This window comes from Cetorhinus maximus, chromosome 3 (genome assembly GCF_964194155.1).
Source record: "Cetorhinus maximus chromosome 3, sCetMax3.hap1.1, whole genome shotgun sequence".
Classification (NCBI taxonomy): domain Eukaryota; kingdom Metazoa; phylum Chordata; class Chondrichthyes; order Lamniformes; family Cetorhinidae; genus Cetorhinus; species Cetorhinus maximus.
Genome location: NC_135881.1, coordinates 145735465 through 145759146, shown reverse-complemented (window position 1 = coordinate 145759146; position 23682 = coordinate 145735465). Strand labels below are relative to the sequence as shown.

The following is a 23682-nucleotide window of genomic DNA, read 5'->3' as shown; positions in this document are numbered from 1 at the left end:
ATTTATACTGCACACCAAATAACCTCTAAGTATATCATTGATAGATGTACCAAACTCGCAATAATCAGTTAATTGTTTCAGGCTTGCAACATAACAAGCAACTGTCTCCCCCACAGCTCTATTCCTTGAGTTAAATTTGAACAGTTGCATTGTCAACGAGGGCATTGGCTAGTAATGATTCTTTACGAGGCTCACTAAGTCATCAAAACTTTTCGAGTCTGGGGCATTGGGCGCCAAAAAATTCTGAATTAATCCGAATGTCTTACTCCCGCGCGCTTCTTCTCCTCCCCCGCAATGTCATTCACCTGGAAGAAGAACGTGAGGCATTCAACATAATGAAACCAATCGTCCGAGGCTGGATTGAAAGGTTCAACTCTTTCAAATTGTGACATGCTCAGAGGGGATTGTTTTGATGATCAGGACGGAAATTTTTCTTTACTTACAATTGTGGTGCAAGGTATGGCCCGATTTCGGTTCTCTTGATTTCCTTCATTCTTTTTTGCTTTTTCTCGTCCTTTCGTGCCTTTTTCTTCTTCTTCACTCTCGTCGACAGTTTGTTGGATCCTGTACCCTGGTTTGTAGGGACTTAAGAATCCAGGTTCCACGCTTGTTTCAAGATGACCGAGTTGGTACAATAGACAGAAAAGATTAGTAGATCTTTGTTAGAAGAAACACATTCTGTTTATTCGAGTCTGGGGCACCGGGCGCCAAAAAATTCTGAATTAATCCGAATGTCTTACTCCCGCGCACTTCTTCTCCTCCCCCACAATGTCATTCACCTAGAAGAAGAACGTGAGGCATTCAACATAATGAAACCAATCGTCCGAGGCTGGATTGAAAGGTTCAACTGAAGGGAAGTCCCTACAAACCAGGGTACAGGATCCAACAAACCGGTGACGAGAGTGAAGAACAAGAAAAAGGCACGAAAGGACGAGAAAAAGCAAAAAAGAATGAAGGAAATCAAGAGAACCGAAATCGGGCCATACCTTGCACCACAATTGTAAGTAAAGAAAAATTTCCGTCCTGATCATCATCATTCTGTTTATTTACATAAGGAACTCAGCAGCTGTACTTTTGTGTTGTAAGCTTTTGTGCTTACAACACAAAACTTTGTCTTCACACTTCAGACTCTAACTCAAGATTACTGACTACAGAGTTAGCCTGCGCTACTCTACTATTGGATACCAAGATCATGTGATCTTCCATTACAAAATTCGTCTTAAAGGTATATTACACATCAGGTTACTACAAAATATTATTTGTAATATTATTTGTAAGTCCCAATAATATTTGCACCACACAAGTGCCCGGCAATGACCAACTCCAACAAGAGTCTAACCACCTCCTTGACATTAAATGGAATTACCGTTGTCAAATCCCCTACCAACACCATCTTTTGTGGGGGGGGTGTGGGGGATGCGGGGGTGTCCCCATTAACCAGAAACTTGACTGAACCAACCACATACGCAAAAGAACAGCCTGTGGCAAGTGATTCACTTTGTGACTCCTGTTCACTATTTAGGCACAAACAGGACCCAGGAGGTGGGGTGGGGTGGGTGGAGGGGTGGGGGGCAGCATTGCAGATGGTGCCAAACACCAGGGCCCCGGGCTGGGCTGGGGGGGGGTGCAGGATCCTTGCTCTAAACGGAGTTTCTTGTTGTCCACCAGCTTGAACAACCAGAGGTAGAGCTTCAGGCCTGAAAAGCCAACTTCAAAAACACAAATCAGAATCTCCAAGCTGAGTTCTGATATTTTAAAAGCCGATCTGTCAGTGTCAGGCCAGTTTCACTGAGCTGCGGCGATGCTACTGCATCCGATCTTCAGGCAGAAAAACCATGGAGCTGCTCAAAGGTCAGCAGCAGCAGCACAGCAACGGAGAGTGTTCCTAATGGTATGTCAAATCTCTATCTTAGAGCCAATTGGATGCGGGGTGGGGAGGGGGAAAGATGGTCAGGGCAGGTTGGTGGCCTGTTGGAGGTTGTGGACAATTCGAGAGGTGTGTGGTGGGGTGGAGGTGGCGTGGGTGGGGGGTGTTACCTTTTTTTGCTCATGGAGTTTCTTATTTATTAATTACATTTTTCCGTTTTAGGCTGTAAATTGGGTGTCAACGCAATTTGTAGGACAGTTTCTGGGGGATGGGGAAACAATTCAGTTCTTGAGCTCAGGCCATACTCAATTTATGTACCTTGTATCATTCTTCTCTGAAAACTTCAGATCAATAATTCAACTGACTGAAGATTTTTCCTAAGCTGCTGGTAGATGTCTGATTGGCAAATCCTGGGGATAGTATCATTAGCGTAAAAGGAGAAGATGCCATTTATGATATATTGTGAGTTAGCACCAGAGAATTCAGAATGACAGGGTTGTATTAGCTACAGAGTTGAATTTTTTGTAACTGTAGTGATTCCTTTATAACATCAGTTGATTAGTATATGATTAAATACCCTTAGAGAATTAGCATTTGGCCTCCAATTTCACCATTGCTAGTCACCCAGCCTACTACATGCAGATGTAATGAAAGAAGGACAAAACCTACATTTATACAGCACCTTTCATGATGTCTCAAATCACCTTACAGCCAATTAAGTACTCCTGAGTTGTAATCACTGGTATAATGTAAGTAAAGTAATCAAACAGCAGAGCGTGCTTGAGGGACCAAAAAGCTTACTTCTGCTCCTAATATGTATGTGTTCTGGATATACAAGATGAGCTTGGTTAAATGACCTTTATCATCCATAACTATCTTGTGAACAGAGGGTGGAATTATGGCGATAGTTCTCTTTATTTTGTTGCTAATGGATGTTTACTGTGAGCAGGCTTTGTGGGGTGAAATTGCCTGGACAGGAGTGTGTAATGGGCTCATAGTGAATCAGTAACCTGTTTTATCTTGCACATGATTGTCAAGAGTCTTTTCCATGGACTTCAACCTTGTCCTTTTGTCTACTTACCTATTATCCCACTCTATCTTGATGCTTTTATGACATTTTTGAGATATTGAAATATTGTAGACATTGAAAATATATTGTAATGAAAAGCAGCAGTCAGCAGAGTCTTCAGACTTGCTGATCAAGAAAACACAGATACAATTATGAACCGTTCAGTCTTTGCCTTCTGGCCTCTTAAAAGTGGTGTCACATAGAAACACCTGAGGGCTCCAGTGCTTCTCACTGACAGTGAAGACCTGCGTTGTTCAATCATTCTACTTTATTGCTCAGGAGTCATTCGATTTTTCTATCCTGTGAGATTACTGATAAAATATAATCCAATTACACCCCTTCTATGAAATAATTGTGTTGAATAATATCATGCACCCAGGCAAGAGATGTTGTGCAGTTTATCTGGGTTGCAAGCATTGAATCTTTCCCCTAAATATGAATTTACTGTCACTGCGTTCATATGGTGCAATGTGCAGAGTATGTGAATGAGGGCTGAGGCAGTCTCCAAAATCAGTGTTATTGTCTGCACTGTGTTATAAATAACAAATAGGATATTTTCCTGTCAAATTAACAATACTGCATGAAGCTGCTAAAATGAAATTTTTACTCTCTGGTTTGTTTAATAGTCATGGTGGGATCACTTAAAGGATGCGTACAAATGAACACTGCATTAAATCATTGCTGCTCTTTAATATTAATGACCCTTGCTGCATATATATTGAATGATATTTGTAACCAGAGCATCATCATTTTACTAGTACCTGTCTGTGATTGGTGAATTGATTGGTTAATCTTGAAAAGCAGAAAGATATCATGCATGATTGAGGGGGGAGGTGGGTGTGGGGAATAAGGGTCCCAGAAAGAGAAGCTCCAAGAGTGCGATGGATGCTCTCCACTTGCCTGAATGAGTGCAGCTCAAGCAACACTCAAGAAGCTCAACACCATGCAGGAAAATGTAGCCCGCTGATCATTATCCCTTAATCACAGAATCACAGTGCAGAAGAGGCCTTTCGGCCCATCGAGTCTGCACCTACACGTGAGAAACACCTGACCTACCTACCTAATCCCATTTACCAGCACTTGGCCCATAGCCATGAATGTTATGATGTGCAAGTGCTCATCCAGGTACTTTTTGAAAGATGTGAGGCAACCCGCCTCCACCACCCTCCCAGGCAGCGCATTCCAGACCGTCACCACCCTCTGGGTAAAAAAGTTTTCCTCACATCACCCCTAAACCTCCCGCCCCTCACCTTGAACTTATGCCCCCTTGTGACTGACCTTTCAACTAAGGGGAACAGCTGCTCCCTATCCACCCTGTCCATGCCCCTCGTAATCTTGTACACCTTGATCAGGTCGCCCTTCAGTCTTCTCTGCTCCAACGAAAACAACCCAAGTCTATCCAACCTCACTTCATAACTTAAATGTTTCATCCCAGACAACATCCTGGTGAATCTCCTCTGCACCCCCTCCAGTGCAAACACATCCTTCCTATAATGTGGCGACCAGAACTGCACGCAGTACTCCAGCTGTGGCCTCACCATGGTTCTATACAACTCCAACATGACCTCCCTACTTATGTAATCTATGCCTCGATTGATAAAGGCAAATGTCCCATATGCCTTTTTCACCACCCCACCAACATGCCCCTCTGCCTTCAGAGATCTATGGACACACGCACCAAGGTCCCTTTGTTCCACAGAACTTCCTAGTGCCATGCCATTCATTGAATACTTCATTGTCAAATTACTCCTTCCAAAGTGTATCACCTCACACTTTTCAGGGTTAAATTCCATCTGCCACTTATCTGCCCATTTGATCACCCTGTCCATATCTTCCTGTAGCCCAAGACAATCAACCTCACTGTTAACCACCCAGCCAATCTTTGTGTCATCCACAAACTTACTAATCCTACGCCCCACAGTCATCTATGTTGTTTATATAAATGACAAATAATAGGGGACTGAGCACAGATCCCTGTGGTACGCCACTGGACACTGGCTTCCAAGTCACTGAAGCATCCTTCTGTCATCATCCTCTGGTCTCCTACAACTAAGCCAATTTTGAATCCACCTTATCAAATTACCCTGTATCCCATGTGCATTTGTCTTCTTTATAAGTCTCCCATGTGGGACCTTGTCAAAGGCTATACTGAAATCCATATAAACTACATCAACTGCACTACCCTCATCTACACACCTGGTCACCTCCTCAAAAAATTAAATCAAATTTGTTAGGCATCACTTCCTTCTGACAAAGCTATGCTGACTATCCCTGATCAAACCTTGCCTCTCCAAGTGGAGATAGATACTCTCCTTCAGAACTTTCTCCAATAGTTTCCCTACCACTGACGTAAGACTCACTGGCCTGTAGTTCCCTGGCTTATCTCTACAACCCTTCTTAAATGGCAAAACCACATTAGCTGTTCTCCAGTCCTCTGGCACCTCCCCGTGGCCAGAGAGGAATTAAAAATTTGGGTCAAAGCCCCTGCAATCTCTTCCCTTGCCTCCCTCAGCAGTCTGGGACACAAATCATCCGGACCTGGAGATTTGTCCACTTTTAAGCCTGCCAACACCTCCAATACCTTGTCACTCCTTATATCAATTTGCTTAAGAACCTTGCAGTCTCTCTCTCAGAGTTCGATACCTTCATCCTCATTCTCTTGGGTGAAGACGGACATGAAGTATTCATTCAACACTCTAGCAATGTGCTCTGGCTCCACCCATAGATTGCCCCCTTGGTCCCTTATGGGCCCTACTCTTTCCCTGGTTATCCTCTTCCCATTGATATACTTATAGAATATCTTGGGATTTTCCCTACTTTTAAGCATTCACTCCCTTCACCACCAATGCAACGTGGCAGCAGTGTGTATATTGTTAGGGAATAGACTTAGTTTAAGTAAGTTATATTTGTATTTGTGGGTGTTAGGAATGAGGTTTACCTTTAATGTTTAAGTTTGATTTGTATTTCTGTATCTGTGTGTTAAGAAAGATCAAATTGAATTTTAGTTTCACTTTTATTAGAAATGCAGGCACCTTTTAGACTTTTACGACCCTAAGCTAAGTTTAAAAAACAAGAGTAGAGAAACTGGGCTGTTGCCTAGCAACAAGGGTCCAGAGAGGCAGGTCCCTCCCGCAGACACGCACAGAAGAAACTAAAAATGGCAGTTTTGGAAGCCATTTGAGTTGTTGGTTTTAAAAGTAGCTGCCAGGAGAGACTGGAACGAAGGGGACAGATAGCCAGTCCCAAGCTAAAGAAACCCCAAAATCCAGGGGAGTGGAACAGGAGAAAGTGCCAAGCAGACCTTCTAGTCAAAGGAAGGACGGGAACCTAGAAAAGGTCCTGCTAAATGAAGTTAAGAGCGAGGGGGAGAGAGAAAGACTCCAAGCTTTGGATTTAAAGAGACAAAAGCTGCAGAAAGCAGATTTAAAGTGAGAACAGCTTGCAAGAGGCCAGAAGGTCTGTAACTCTTTGCTATGGGCATGTGAAGCAACGGTACTGTTGATGGCTGAGTCAGTAGGAGTACGTGGAAGACAACTTGAATGCTCATGGTGACCCAGGGGAGAGGAACATCAGAAAGAGTTCAGAACCCTGGAGGTGAACCGTTGCAGAAGATGTCTGAGAGAAAGCATCTGAAGTGAGTTCCAGTGGAGATCGGGAATCCTTGTGTGAAAAATGGAGTTTGTTGAGACCAGTTGGCTCGTGGTGTGACAGGCATCTGAGGAGTGGGGGTGAAGAAGAGTTGAGGAGAGATCCATTGCATCTGATTGAGGTGGCATCTGTCACTTGGTTTCAGAACGTGGTGTCTGACTACAGGGTGCCTATTGGTTTACATGGATTGTGTACTTACTGCGAACATTAGAGTATAAAATAGCTTTTGTAATTTGCATTATATCCTTACAACTCTGTATATATCTGTAAAAGTATATTGATGGGTGAAGGAGTATGGTAATACAGTTAATCTTTTCTTGTTAAATAAAAGTTTTATTCTTTTGTTAAACGTTTATTAGGTGACTCTAGTGACTCTGTTCAGTGGCCGCTCCCCACGCACCTAAACAAACAAATTAAAAGTTAGGATCTATCAAGCCCGGTTCCACTCTGGGACCAAGCTTGTCCAGGGGCAACCTCAGCTGAGATCCTAACAGTATCATCTACAAGATGTTCTGCATCACTAGTCTCTCACCTTTTACAGTACCTCACATACCCACAACCTCCATCATAAAGTCAAGGCCAGCAGATGCATGCGAATACCATGTCCTGCAAGTTTTCTTTGAAGTCACACACCATCCTGACTTGGAAATATATTGCCATTCCTGTGTCTCTGGGTCAAAATCCTGGAACTCTGACAGCAATGTGGGTGCAACTTCACCATACAGACTGTAGTAGTTGAAGGCGGCTCACCACCTTCTCAAGGGCGAAAAGGGTTGGGCAATAAATGCTGGTTTTGTCAGCAACACCACATTCCATGAATGAACAATTTAATAAAAAATCTGAGCCAAATGATTGGCAAAACAAAATGGTAAACACAAACTCAGTTCCCATTCCTTGTTCCCTCCTCAGTCTTCCTCCCCTCCTCCTCTTCCCCCATATTGCTTCCATTATTGCTCCACTCTAAACCTATTTGACCTGAAAAATTCAAATTGATCTAGAGAACCCATTTTCAACACTATGATAGAACGACCAGTAATGCAAATAACTGAAACAGGTTTTCAGGGGTTTTCATAAGATTGAAGTAAGTGGCAAGTCATAATTTGAGGGTTCATATCAAGGAAACGTATGTATACACACTCACCTCTAGGTGGTATTGTAAGTCAAATTTGAACAATTTATTCATTAAATATTTTAAATCCCAATTATGCTGTTAATAAAAAGCTACACAAACATATAGATCAGCTTGTATTTTATGCTTCTAATTTGATAATTGCTAATTGCCAGTAAGTATTCATATAAATTGAACGTATTCTACAGATCAACCCCTTCCATTTCTGTCACTTTCAAACACACCTTCCCCTTTCCGCCCCTTTCAGCATTCCTAAGGGACCACTCCTCAGTCACCCCAACACCCTGGTCCCCTTCCCACAGCACTTTTCCATGTAAGGACAGATGTGGCACCTGGGCCAGGATTTTTCATTGGTCGGGAACCTGACCACCGCCAGCGATTGGCTCCGCACTAAGGCCAGTCCAGCGTAATACACGAGCGGTGAGTGCTGCCTGTGCGGGCAGGGGGAGAAGGGAGAGTTGGGTCCAGTGCTCTTTCACGCATGGGCACGGAAGAGCGCTTCAATCTCCCTGAGGCAGCTCCATGCCTCAGGAAGATTGAAGCGCTTTTTAAAAAATATAAAAACAATAAAAATTTAATGAAACGTGTGCCGTCATGTGACAGTTACGAGATGGGACATATTTTTATTTTTCAGAGAAAGTTTTTATATAATCATTATTAGCTTTAGGAAACCTCATCCCACGTGGATGAGGTTTCTTAAAAAATGTAAAGGCTGCTTGGCCTTTTCGCCTGCCCGCCAACCGTTAGGTTAGATGGGCAGCGTAACATTCATGTTAATTACCTGTTTAATGACCTTAATAGGCCTATCAGTTATCAGCGGCCGCACAGCCAACTCCAGTGCGCATCCACCGAACAAAGTATCGTGAGACAGCGCGATGACGTCGGGATACATGCCCGGCATCATTGCGCTTCACTTTACCTTCTGGCATGTCAGGCCCGCCCCCGCACGCTGAATGGAAAATTCTGGTCCTGCTCTTTTATCCTCTCTCTCTCACCATCCAATGCCCCAAAACTGCTTCCAGGAGGAGCAGCAATTCACATGTTATGATCCCGGTAGAGACCGATAACTTGTAAAAAAAAAAAAAATATTCAAACTTCTAGTGACTGACTGGATGGATCACACAAGATTTCAAGTTTTAAGACGCTTACTATAACAAACGAAACACATTGACTAAACACTTTTTGTGGGCAACATAAACTCTAGACTGCAGAAAAGTTTCCTCCATTTAACTTTTAGAACTGAAAATCCTCCATCATAATTATACTTTACTCTGTCCCTTAGTAGATACTTGGAACCAGTCCAAACCTATTCCCCACTCCTGAAGGCTTGCTTCTTTTTCCTTTCCCAGCCAGCTAACCCCAGGGCTGACTTTCATTGAGGATTACACTGGAGATTCCTCCCTCTAGCCAAGTCTTCTAACCTTGTTTAAATCCTCTCAAACTTGGGCCTCTTCGATATGAGAACCACTTCCCACCCGAATTCTGCATGTTGAATAATAGCGTTTTCTCTGCTTCAGGTGCAGGGCTAGCTGCTTCTGTCACTCTGCTCTCTCTCTGGTGCCTGCAGGCTCCTTTGTCTTAGAGTTTCAGGGATACCTTAGGGAAAAACCCCTGTAATCCAATACTACAATGGCTTGCTATGGTTCTTCTCAAAGCCCAGATCACTGGCAACATGAATCACATGTATCCAGATAGAAATGCTAATTCACTAAACTCTGGACTCCCAATTCCTTTGTATCTTGGAATAAAGAGAGTTACAAAACATAACCATCTTATACACTTCGTATTGGTAACATAAATAGACTTCTTTCAATTTTGCATGCTGAATTCGCTGCTCACAATGCAATCTCCTCTACATCGGGGAGACCAAATGCAGATCGGATGATGGCTTTGCAGAACACCTCCACTCAGTCTGCAAGCATGAGACCCAAACTTCCAAAGGCTTGTCATTTTAAGTCTCCACCTTGCTCCCAGGCTGACATCTCTGTCCTCGGCCTGCTGTCATGCCCCAGTGAAGCTCTGTGCGAGCTCGAGGAACAGGACCTAATCTTTCAATTAGACACCTTATAGCCTTGAGTTCAACAATTTCACCCCCATCTTGTCTCCTCTTCATTGCAGGTTTCAGTCTTAATTTGTTTTTGCTTTCCAACAGCAGCTGTTAATTATTCTGACATTTACACCTCCTCTGGATCCATATTTTGTTTCTTTCCTTATCACATTACCACTCCCTTTGGCTATTCCCACCAACTCTTTGGTAATTTAATCTCTCCTTTCTTTCTGTCCTATCACAGACCTTCCTTTTGGTTGCTTTTCCACTCTTTCCCCCATTTCCCCTCCTTAAAAACTATTACATTTCCAACTTTTCCAAGTTCTGATGAAAGGTCACAGACCTGAAACATTGGGTGAAATTTTACGCCAGCAGGATTTTACAGTCCCACCGAAGTCAATGGACTTTTGAATGGCTCATCACATTTTATGGCGCCACCCCCACCGCCACAGGGCTGAAAATTACGCCCATTAATTATTTGACTTCACAGATGCTGCCCGGCCTGAGCATTTTCAGCATTTTATTTCAGATTTCCATCATCCACAGTAGACAAAATCTTCTCTCTCAATTTTAATTTTAGCCCAGATCACATTCTACCAATTCTAGGACAATTTCTTACCCACTGCACTGTATCACAACATGAGATTCATCAGACTGTCTTGGAGTGTATGAACTGCTCATTGCTTCCATATTCTATGATCCTACCCAGACAGCACATTGCCAAGCGCAGGTGCCTGATGACTGACACACACGCACACGTACGTCCAACTTTGATGTAAATGACAATTTCCAACGGTTACATGCAAACAGTGCTTCATACACAAAACTAAAGTCTTCTTTGATTGCAGTCTCTAAACCTCATTGCTAGACTTTGGGTAGGTTTCCACTGTAGCAATATTCAACTAATTTATATCCACCGGGAACTTTACAAGAACAAAAGAGAATTGAAAATAACATAAACACATCAAAACTACAAGATCCAGTGCCTTTTATTGGACAAAATATGATACCTTGACTGAAAAAAAAAATGTCCTCACATCTGGAATCATGTTTAATACAAACTTGAAACAGTTCCCTTTGGTACATCCACAGAATTTGCAAAGTAAATAATGATTGAATTCAAAGGGGCAATTATCACCTTCAACACAAGGGCAGTAAACCAGTAGAAAATCAGGCAGGTGTATAATAGATAGTCAATCAGCTCCTCTAGTTTACCATTTAAGTAGAGATCAAAATTACCATAAAACCATGATCCTTTAAAATAAAAGTTAGCACTTCAGCTTATAAATTTAACTAAAGTCACTTTTCAAAGACAGGGTTCACAAAAAGTTTTTTTTTAAAAAGCACAAATAGAAGCATTAACAAAAATGCCACCAAACAGTTGGGATGGCCATTTTAAAAGGTTATTTTCTTCAAGAGAATGGATTGTCAAACTATTTGAAAAAACAATGCAACTTAGTCATGTGCATAGGGTTAAAAATCATCATCTTTCATGAATGAAGTCATAATGAAAGTGATACAATTCTCTTACCCTCTCCCTGCCCCTTCATGAAGATACTTGCTTCATTCAATTTTTGTGGAGAGTATGTCTGGCAAATGACCAAGATATCTTCACAGAAAAGATGATATTGAAATCAGAAAGTGGTTAATTCGTGCTCTGATAACTTGTAATCAAATAAGTTTTCAAACCTATCTGCCTAGTTAAAGCTCTGAGTACATTCATATGAAATATTCAAGTTTGGATTGCAAGTAAATTAATATTTTCCTCCAGAAACCGCTTGGCAGAACTGGATATCCAATACTAAGTCATAAAATAACTTACGCTGCAATCTGCATCAGTCCATGTTTGGCATTTTTTTTTAAAAAGTAGAAACCTAAGATTAATTTGCATCAGGACATGCTGCTTCAGCACTAAAGTTTTCGATTTTTGAACATGACTCAATAGATTCTGGAATTCTTATTGTATCATTGATTTCCATCTTTGCATGCTGTACTTGTTCTTGATGTTTTTCGGACTCTTCTGTGGCCCCAAGGATCTTATCACATTTTTCTTCAGGTTCTTGTAGTATGTCAGAATCCCCTTTCAAATGTTCAGCCTCTCTTTTTAAATTCAATTCCCCTTCTTCCACTGGCTCATTTTTCTCAGTATTTGCAGCCGCACTGTCTGATCCTTCACCCCTACTCTTGTCTCTGAAAACCTCGACTCCCAACATTCGTAGGTAATGGAAACGCTCGTTCCTAGCGACAAAGGCACGGATTGAATTCTTTCCCCTCCAACCACACAGTACAATTGGGCAATTTGGACCTTCAGTGTTTCTGTAAATATAGTTGTGGGAAGAAAAAAAAGAGTAAATAATTGGAATGAAGTCAGTAAGTTACTTTTATGTCCATTTGGGGTAGGGAGGGGTGGAAATCACCTAGAAATCAATTATTTCCAAAGAAATTTTTCCAAATCAATAGCTCACCATTTCTAACCATGGGAAAGTTATAACAAAAACCAGCACAGAGATTTGTAGTTTGTTAAGATAATAGCTGAAATAGTTAAAAATTACCTGTCTTCAGCACCATCATCCCCATTCTTTGAATGGAACTAATTTATTTCCCAACACCTTTGGAGTGCATCATTAAAGCAGCAGCAAATGAGAGAATGATCAATCACAAAATAGATAAGTGAAGGCAATAGTATTTAAAATGGGAGTTAGACCTGCTCCACACAACCAAGCCAGACAAATGTTCATTAACTCAATTATAACCACTACTTTTCTTCCACAATTCATGACTGAAGATTTGTTCAAGATGTCCACAAGGAAAGTTCCACAATTAAAAAGAAATAGGTATTCCCCACACTGAATGGACAATGATACACCACTCATGTGGAGAACATCACAATGCTTCAAAGAAAGAAAAAGCAACAAGTTAAAGAAAGCTGCAAAAGCATGGCAAAAGAGAAAAATTTGAAGGAGACAGTTGAAAGCATGGTGGAAAGTTGCTTTAGGGAGAGATTTCCTAAGGACAAGAATTAAAGAACTAATGACTAAAGGAATGACAAGTGGTGGTGGATAGGTCATCAGAAAATAAAGAGATGTGGAGGTTATAAACAAGGACAATTGGCTACAGGAACTCTCACAGTAGGATATGACAAGACCAGGGAGGAATTTTAACACACAAAACAGCATCTTATAAGCTGATCTGTTGGGTTTGCCAGTGTAGCAAAGTAAGGGTAGAATGTGAGACACTGTGCAGTTAAGTGTAGGGAATGCTGATTTTTGGATAATTTGAAATTTGAGAGATATAGGTGGGGAGTGGAAGAGGAGGGCAGAGCAAAAAAAAAGACCAGCAAATTTGAGAAGTCAAACCCCCTGATAATTGTACAGACAAAGATCTCAGCAATGGTTGGGAGTGATGGTAGCCAGCGGGGAGAAATAGGAGCTGTAGGCAGGCGATATTTCAGAGATGGATAAAAGCATTATTGATAATGGATGGGATGTAGGAAGAAGTTTGGCAAACACAAATGGAAGGTGACAATACTTAATCTCAATTATTTTTGAGGATTAGTCTTCTTCTTGCTAGATTAAGTTTAGTACTTGACTTGCAAAGAACAGATTTTGGAATAAATTATTTTTAAAAACACACAGGTATTTAAACCTAAATTACATAAACAATCTGTGGGTCCCCGATGGATAGTCACTATCCAATATAAGGGAGTGGTTTAGTGGTTAGTATAGTCAACCTAGAGATTATCGCTTTGAATTCCACTACGACAGCTAGGAGTGTGGATTTGTAGAATGAAATGACAAAAAAAGTTGTTGAAATTGGATTGACATTGCTAGGAAAATATATTTGGATAAACTTCAGTTGAACACAGGAGCAGGTTCTGCTGTGATGTCCAGCACAGTGAACGCTGGACAAGTTAAAAAGGGTGCAAAATCTAACATGTACATTAAAAGTACCAGTGAAAATAAATAATTTAGTGAAAAACTTACGAAGGATCTGGTTCATACTTCAACACAATGCTCCCCATATCTGTTTTAATAAAAAGGGAAGTATTTATTTGGCTATTCATTAACTCCATTCGAGTAATGTTAAGATAACATCTCAATTTTCTTCTGAACAATTCATTGGCTGTTAAATGAAGATTTTAGCATGATACATATTGAGTTACAACAATTCTAGTGCTGTGGAAAGACATGGCCACTTATAGAATTAAGTTACTTCTGTGGTTATTCAGTACAAGTAAAACACTGTATTAACACTACTTTGCAACAGATCAGCATATCAGCTACAAAGACTACAAATTCCAAGCCACATGCCATCCTCAATCCATCCCAGTCAAAATTCACACTCTTCCCTTCTAGTTCCCTTCTCTCTCATTCTGAATGAATCACAACATGGAAAGCGAAGATAGTCAAAAAAATGCCTCTATGCTATACATATTGCTGTGCTTTATATTCATTATGTTACATTTTCTTTATGATTTAGTGACCATAAACATTGTACCCAAATCTGGTTTGGACTAACTCCACTAATAAATAAAATCAAGTAAGGTCCAACATTCTGAGGATGAGCGCTCTGGAAAAATCAAATACGTCATATGTGGCAAGTGGCCATCAGCAGATTTTGCATACATGCAATTCCTTTCCCACTTTGCTGGCTTCACCTATTTAATGCTTGCTGTTGACTGGAAAAAAAAGAACAGCCTTAAAGGGAATGCTAATGGTACCTACAGATTTTAATCATATTCTGTATGGTAAATCACTTCAGTGGATTTGAATTTCAGATGCAAACACATTGGGAATTGCGTGATGCAGTGAGTGAGCTCATGATCAAACAAACACCTGGCATTTTTAAAGCTTCACGCTAAGCTTCTAAATTTAATTTTTACTATTGCAGCTGGAACCCATTCTACATACCAAAAGGCAATTAGATCATTTCTGAGCAATGTAAAAAATAACATGCACAGCAGCAAAAAAAAAAATGCTAACTTATACTTTCAAGAAAATGCAGAAACATGGTTAATTCCTACAGTTATAATAAAGGGTTCTCTGCTCATTTAAAAAAAAAGACACTGACATAGCAACTTACTTAGCTTCTTGGCTTGTTTCTGAGGTTCACTTGTAAGTTTGCCAATGAATGGATTTTCTTGCGTTAGCAGCACCATAACGTCCTCAATAGAAATCTTAATGATTCTTCCATTAATGTATGGGTTTATAGTATAAATACCCTGAAGAACATATAAGTGTACTTTTAGCTGCTTATATTTTACTTTGAGGAACAGGCATCTAATTTCCAATACACAGGTCAGCTAATATAATTCAAGAAATTCACACTCTACACAATAAGGTATTTCTTTTGATATTCTAATCACAGGTTCTCTTACAGTAAGGGTGTTCTCCTTATGCATTAGTAGATCACACTGTATACATTGGAACATCAGAACGACATAAATAAATTTTAAATCCATGCTCCAGTTAATTTAACCATCAGGCTTCTGATGACAACAAATTTGGGTGATTTAGGATGTAGCCACCAATTGGGCAACAGCAGTACAACTCAACCTTCCAAAACATCCACGCCCAAAAAATTCAAACAGGATGAAATATGCATCCTGAGCGCAAATAGAGCAGAGATATCTGTGTTTCGAGAGCCATAGTGTCAGGTCCTGGAGAGTCTAAAGTATCCAATTGGCTGCAATTTGATACTCCTGCTCTACATCTCAATATTTGCTGAGCTCAAGTAATGCTAAATTGTAACAACTTCCAGAGCGCAGGTTTTGGATTGATTTTTAAAAATTAAGTACAATTACTGTGATAAGTAGCAGCGGTTCCAAGGAATTCTGCATATCCCTCAAAAAAAACTCAGCTCACAGACACTATTGCTAAAAAATTGTTAATGCCATTTTAGCACAGGATCCATATTTTGAATGGTTTTAAACAGTTATTTCTGCTTATTCAATCTTAATAATTTTCTGAGCCTCCAAAGTTCCAACACATTCTTGATGGCACTCAAATTATCTAAAATTTATATCTCATTAAATATTTAAAAAGTCTTGTTCCCTCTGCCAAATGAACGTCACAAACACGTCAACTCTTAATTTTTTTTGCAAAGCGATAATGTGCAAACCAGAACCACTTAAGTTATCTCTTCAGCTGCCCAACAGTGCAAGCACACCCAAACAGTGCGACACATCAGCAGCAATTTTGAGTTAAACTCCAAATGCGGTAAGGGATAAGGTTGGATGAATCCAACCTTCAATAAGTACATTCAAGCTGCCAGCTATACCGTTTTCCTCAGGCATAATAGTGATTGGTTATTTTCTGGCACAGTCTCCTTGTATCTTTGAGGATGGATACAAATCTTCCTTACACTGAAAATCTCCTTTTCTGCTGGCTGTTAGGGCCCAAACTGAAATAAGTTTGGGCAATCTCAGCCGAGGTCCCATTGTGTTCATGTTCAAGTCCATAAAGTAAGACTGGAAACAGCTGCTGCTAAATTATGGACAGATATTACTGCACAATCAGAAAAACACCAAAGAGAACCAGGGGGTGGGGTTTCTGCTTTGGGTGCAAATTGTGCTAGTTGAGATGTGTTCTCTTCTCTCAAGTTTCTTCATTTATTTGCATAATGCAAAGCGTAAAATCTACGCTGAACTGGAACGACTGGGCAGCAGTTTGGAATGTAATTTTTCGTAAAAATTAAAAATTTTTAGAATGATAACATGGTGTAAGCCAAAAATGAATTTGTCACAAGAAATAAACAATTTTAATCAGGGCTTAGCCAGTGAGTAACCCCAATTTTAAATAACTGAAATGAACTTTAAAAACTACACAAAACCATGGGCAGAATTTTCTGCCTGTCAGGGGGGTTGTGCCAACGTGTTTGCGAGCGGGTTCCCGGCTAGCGCCCCCAGTCAGGGGCGCGCTGCCATTTTACGTGAGTGGGCCAATCAAGGCCCGCCCAGCATGCTGTCCGCCCTGAAGCGTTGCGTGCTCCCTGTGCGGACGGGGCTGGATTCCCTGGGTAAGTCTGTGCGCTCTTTCACGCATGCACGAAAGAGCCCACAGATCTCCCTGAGGCAAAGTGCTGCCTCAGGGAGATCGCTTCAACTTTAAAAACTGTGCTGAACAGAGAAGAAAAAAATTGACATGTCCCCTCATGTGACACTGTCACATGAGCTGGCACATGTCAATTACTTGAATATTAAAACTTAATAAACATTTTTAAAACCCTCACGAAACCTCATCTCACCCGTGAGTGAGGTTTCATGTTTTTTGCCCGCCAACCGGCCTGCCTGCCAACCGTAAGGTTGGACGGGCAGCCCTGACAACGACCTCAATCAGGTAATTAACAGGCCTTTGACAGTTTGGCTGCGCACCAGCCAAACTGAGAATCTAAATGATGCGGGGTGACATCAGGATGCCTCACATTACGCGTCGGCGTGTAGGCCCCGTTCCATATATATAAAATGTCTTTTAAATTTAAGAGCCTCTTCAATGGTTCAATTACCTGAAAGTTGCAATGGTGTGAAGTGACACTACTTTTGTAGGCAGGGCCAGCATTCAGCACAATGCTGTTTTTAAAAAAGAAAATCACAAAAGATCGTGGAAACTCAATTTCTGCTGGACATAATTTGCTTTTGAAATTCTGTGATCCTATTGTGCTGTTTTGGCTAACTTCCAGTGAAAATAAAAAGCACAATCTAGCAAAAACTCTTATTTGAGGCATTTGACAGCACTTCAGTAGACTGGAGGATTATTCTATGCTTAGGCAGAATGGGGTTGGGAGAACTGGAGTGGAACTGGAGTTTGGCAGGAGCTCCAGAAGAGGGGTGGGGGGCAGGGATGTGGTCCTTGCCCAAGAACATAATTACAAGACAAAAAAAACTGCATCTAATTTGCCTTCAAGCATCCTGATAGATGCATAACATAATTGGGAGTTCTTGAATACTCATAGCTATGAACTTCCATCAAAATAGCCTACCACAGGCCCAGAAATGATATGAAGAAAACCCCAGTGTTGCAGTGCTTTGGAACCATGGCTCCAAAATCATCTTTTCCGCCAAAGCATGCTACATCTACCACGTTATGGGTAAAATACCATGCTGCAAAATTTTATTTGCTAAAACAAATCTTCTAATTGGAATTTGGGTGAATTACGGCCACCCGGTTCCATCGCCGCCTGAAGAAGCCTACAGATTGACCAATCACTCATAGGGAGGCAGGGGAAAAAAAGAGATCCTGAAAGCTTTTAAAATTACTAAACAGGGTAGCTTGTTGGGTCGGGAGGAAACAAGCCCATTGCCCAGCTCACAAGTAGTGTTGTAAAGACACACATGGATCCAGCCCATCTTGTTGACTTTCACCTGCCAAGTTTCCAAAGCTCTGGGAAGCCAGTCCAACAGTAGTAAAAAAATGGAAACTTTTTTTTTTTAAAAATGAAGAAACTTGACCTTCTTTAAAAGTTGCAATGACTGTCCTGTCTCCCAACAACGGATTGGTCAACCCGCTCTCCCCACTCCTATCTATCTGGCATCACTGCACAAAGGGAAATCCAAGGATTGGTAGAACTATAGAAGGCAAATCTGTAGTTTGGTACAAATATGGTTAGCATATGAGGTTTGACTCACTGCCAGACTTCTGGAGTGTCAGCAAAAGGGAGGGCAAGGGCTTGATAACATTGGGTGCAGGTTCCATGTCTGGCAGAGCTGATTTGGTGACGTTTAAAAGTATCCTTCCAAACCATGAAAGTAATGTCTTATGATGGATTCTTCAACATGTACCTCTTTCTCTCTGTTGTAAGAAAGTCTAAACATTCTAATTTCCAGCTATCAGCAGGATCCCACCTGAGGTACCACGTTCAGTTTTGGGCACTGAACTTCAGGAAATGTGCACAGGCTTCGGAGTGGGTACAGCACTGATTCACCAAAATTATACCAGAGCTTTAAGGATTAAATTAAGACTGCTTACATAAGCTTGGTTTTACCTCCTGGAGTTTAGCAGAATGATGTAATCAAGGTTCTTGAAAGTGACAATGATTAGAGAAGTTAGGGAAATTATTTCCCCAAGTGGGGAATCCAGAACAAAGGGAAATTATCTTAAAAGTTACAGCTAGGCCATTTAGGAGCACTTTTTCAGATGATTAGTAGCAGAAATCTGCAACTCTTTTCCCAACAAAAGACTGCGGGTGATGGATCAATTGAAATTCTCAAAACGGGGTTTGATAATATTTTGTTAAATAAGGACATCAAGGGAAATGAAACAAAGATGGGTAAATAAAGTTGAGGTATGGATCAGCCATGACCTAATCAAAGTGCTACAGGCTTGTGATGATGATTAACTGACAAATTGTTCCTATAAATCATAGCTAATAATTAGATCTATTAAAATTATACTAAATTTGTTGCTCGCTTTAAAGGATTTAAATTATAAAGACAGACAATGTTGAACAGATGTCATAAATTAACATTTAAAATTTTCTATCACTGGAACAGGTGATAACCAAGAGCTAATTAAAGGTTACTTCTCTGGACTCACCTTATCTGGCAGGTGTCATTACACTGACACTAATATTTTCTAACCATGAATACCACTATCAATCATCGTAATTATAGGCACTTTGCTTCAAAATTCAACTAACTTATCATTTGAAAATTGAATTCAAGTGAAGATGAGGGAAGGCTTTGTGTCTCTCAATTTTATGCACTCCCTGAAGCTTATAGCACACAAATGGTTCAAGGTGTACAATTAGAACTGTCATTTTGTTATGTGCACACATAAAACTGCAAATTGAAAAAAGTAAAATTGAACTTCGCCTGAATGAAGTTTTTGAAATTTCCGCTCTAGATTTTCAAATGATTAAATAACTAAGAAGCAGCATGAAGAAAAATATTCCAACAGTTCTGTTGTTGATGCATCTTGGGGAGTATGTATGCTGCACAGGCTGAGGCTGCACAATTTAAATTCAGCAAACATTACAATTCAGGGCAAAAACAACCTTCCTAAGTCCAGGTTTTTGGAAGAGGCCATAAAAGATAAAACATAAAAGCCAATTCAATGGATAATTATATCGTGAAATATAATATTTTGAATTTTTACTTTAAGAAAAGTGGCATTTTATCCCAGAAAGTTCACCAAATAATTATGGGGGGCAGACAGAAAAGTGGAGCCGCGACTAGATTAGCCATGATCTTATTGAATGGTGGAGCAGGCTCGAAGGGCCAAATGGCCTACTCCTGCTCTTATGTTCCTATGAAGGACCAGACAAACCCTCACAAACATTTGGTGTTTGTTACAGATGAGATTAAAAGTCCAATCACAACACCACCTACAGTCATTACAAGTAATTGCAAAATGTGAGATTTCCCATGAGAGCTAGTTACATACATGTTGAGTTACAACTTAGTGTACCTGAATATGCTCGATTAGGGCAAGGGTTTACATTTTTTAAAAATAAATTTGAGCATTTTTCTAGTTGAAAACCTAATTTATGCAACAAAAAATGCCCCACAAAGTTAATTGCCTAAATGTTAGAAAGTTATTTATCTTAAACTTATCAGTAAAATCACCACAGAAAATCTGCAAATGACGAAATTGTTACCTCTTGTGCTAATCTGAAGGCACAACCAAATTCTTCCCCATCATTATTGCGACTCAAAACTTTAATTCCTGTATTGATCACCTAGGAGAATAAACCAGATTTATCACAGCACCCTACAAATATTAAAGTTAAAAATGTTCAATTTTGTTTTAAAAACAAAATCTAAAAATATAATTTGTAGACAATTATATAGCTTCTTTAAGTAAAGAAGTACTTCACAAATAGGAAAAAAGAAAACTGATGTTGAACCTCGAGAGAGGTTAAAAGGCAGTAGGTGAAGTATTGAAGAGATAGGCCTTTTATTTGATTTTTAAAATTATTTTTAATATTTTTTTAATTTTCTTTTAAGTATGGCGCGCTAACTCAGTTAAAAACTCAGTCATCAACATTACGTGTGAAAGTTAAGGGGGAAGGTGCAGTGAAGAGAAAGAAGATTGAAAATTAAAGAAGTGGAACATTTGGGAGGGACTAGTGGTTGGAGAAGGTTGAAGAGACAGGGTGAAGTAAGGCCATGAAACGATTTAGAGGGTAAGGATTTTTAATTTGGCACACGGGGGCATGAAATGTTTAATTCCAACATTTGGACACTTACATGAAAACCATTAGTGAAGAAACAGTTCATGACTGTGAAGTTTTGTTGTTTAAAAAGTATATGGAGTATTTATATTTGATACCAAATTGCACATGGGTGCTATTTGACCATGACAAGCCAGTTGCTTGAGTTTTCAGATCTTGCATCATAATGGTGAATAACTATTAAAATAATAAAATAACTCAATTCAAAAATTGCTTTACTCCTATATGAACCATATAATCAGTGACTTTAGCACTTCAATTTTTCTAGTTATATCATATTCTTCCCTTCCTTAGCTTTTTAAAAAAAAAATCCACTTCATTTCATTAATAACTCAATACTAACTCATTAAAAAGGGTTTTCACTAGCTGAAAATTGGTTTTAAAAGTATATTTATTGAAAAGCAAGTCTCTGAAGACTGATCTGGCAGGCTGCCTGTCATAGACCGGGTCGATCTGTCACAAGTAAAAGCATGGTAAACGAGGAAAGAGGCCACCCCAAATGAAAATGTTCAATGACTCAAAAGCCTACCAATATGAGCTAGACTTAAAAAAAACAATAGGAAACTTTGTCAACAACCTTCATTCGTTCACTGTTATGGAGAAGCACATTTCTTAGTTCCTTTGAAACCATGTAGAGGTGACGCTTCTTTCCCTCATGCGTTCTAGTGAGGACATTCGACTTGGGAAAAGATGGATCCAATTGATAAAATTTCCTATTAAAAATTGTTTCAGTATTTTGATAAAATGTCTCACATTTTTCTTATACAGCAGATAATCTAACAGAACACCCGTATTGACAACATAGATGAGCAGATATCGCCCACCGGAAAATTACACCCTGTAAAATTTGCACAGATTACTGTTTTAAATACTTGAGTTTATTGGATATGTTCTTACCACAAATTAATATGCATATTTAATGTTTGTTATTCTTCAGTTTGATTACAGTAATATAAGCGTAGCACTAAACCTTAATTAGCTCAGTCAGCAAGCTGGACATTCCGCAACTCAAAAGCTGTTCCAAAATGCAATCAAGGCACCAAAGCTTTGACAAAAGATACATCATTGCCATAATTGGCATTCATCTGCATGGAAGAATTTGCACAACTGCATCTCTATGACCACTACTTTGCATTACACAAAGACATAATTAGCCCAACAAAGCAAGAAACAGATTAGCTTCAACAACTAAAGGATTTTATATGGTTTGCTGTTACAAGACAATTCAGTTTTGCAGCAGCAACACTGTGTGAATGAACTGCAAGTTGTTTCTGAACAGAACCAGGTTGTATTACTGAATTTAAATTTATACATACAAAATTACACACAGATTGTAATTCCTCCCATTACACACGATTCTCAAAATCACTTTCCATGTCATAATTTTGAGACGCCTTGTGACTCTTAGCAATTCTTCTAATGGACAATACTAGTGCCTGCTTAGAAACACAAGATGATGGCAATAGGTAGGCCATTCAGTCCCTCAAATCTGTTCTGGCATTAAATTAGATCATGATTGATCTTTGTCCGAATTCCATTTACCTGCCTTTGCACTATAGCCATAGATACACTTGTCCAACATAAAATAAAATTTCAAATGCCTTTAGACAGGGTAAAAAAAGTTCCTGATTTTCACTACCCTCTGTATGAATATGTGCTTCCCGATTTCATTCCTAAATGGCCAGGCTCAAATTTTAAGATTACACACCATAGTTTTATTTTATTCTTTCATGGGGTGTGAGCGTCGCAGGCAAGGCCAGCATTTGTTGCCCACCCCTAATTGTCCATTAACTGAGTGGCTTGTGAGGCCATTTCAGATAGCAGTTAAGAGTCAACCACATTGCTGAGGATCTGGAGTCAAATGTAGGCCAGACCAGGTAAGGACGGTAGGTTTTCTTCCCTAAAAGGCATTAGTGAACCAAATGGGTTTTTACGAAAATCAGTTTCATTACTGAGGTTAGCTTTTAATCGTCTTACAGATAGTTCTCCATAGGTGGCACTGTTTCACTTCAACTCCAAATCCTAGCTCTGCCAACAACCAACTGCCCTGCCATTAGATATACAAATGTACTGTTCAATCATTTTGTGCTTTATAAAAAAAAATTATAGAACTTCTAGGAACATTTGCAGGTTAAAATTAAACAAATATTGCCTGAGCAGATGCGACTGGGTTTCATGAGAGCCGAGCAGCAATAGGTTAAAGCTTTGGATCAGCAGGCTGACCCAGCAATTAATTAAGCAAATAGGTGCAGCCTTAGACCCGGATTCTGGGTCTGTAGATTCATCCTACATTATAGCTCACTGTATGCCAGCGCAGACACAATGGCCCAAATGACCTTTTTCTGTGCCACAAACTTCCTATGATTCTAACTGCAGCCCCCCCTCCACCTCATCCTTCAACAGCCACATTATTGTTGGCCAGAGCCACCCCACATTCTGACCACCACCCATCTCAAAACTCTGTACTCCCCTGTATATATATATATCTGTATATATATATATATATATATATATATATATATATATAAATATATATCTACCATAATTATACACCATTACACCTACCATCTGAGTATCTCATCCCACTTTCAGATTCATCCACCACACACCATCTTCACCATGCACCACCCCCCACCAACTATTCACCACCCCACCTTAACTACTCACTACCCTTCTACATGTAGGCAACACTTTTACAGCAACATCATATGACTCATTATACAGTGACAAGAGTCCCCTGTGGACCCATCAGA

The 23682-nt window shown here is 40.0% G+C and overlaps 1 protein-coding gene across 1 annotated transcript in view; it reads right to left on the bottom strand.

The window, feature by feature from the left end:
* Nucleotides 1–10726: 10726 nt before the first annotated feature.
* nsun2 (NOP2/Sun RNA methyltransferase 2) overlaps nt 10727–23682 on the bottom strand; it is a 42886-nt gene continuing 29930 nt past the window's right edge. The window contains exons 15-19 of the mRNA XM_078539093.1: nt 21507–21642; nt 20354–20434; nt 14843–14981; nt 13744–13783; nt 10727–12076 (exon numbers count right to left, since the gene is read on the bottom strand). Coding sequence (XP_078395219.1) covers nt 11641–12076; nt 13744–13783; nt 14843–14981; nt 20354–20434; nt 21507–21642 — 832 coding nt within the window. The 3' untranslated portion in view covers nt 10727–11640. The remainder of the gene's footprint in view (nt 12077–13743; nt 13784–14842; nt 14982–20353; nt 20435–21506; nt 21643–23682) is intronic.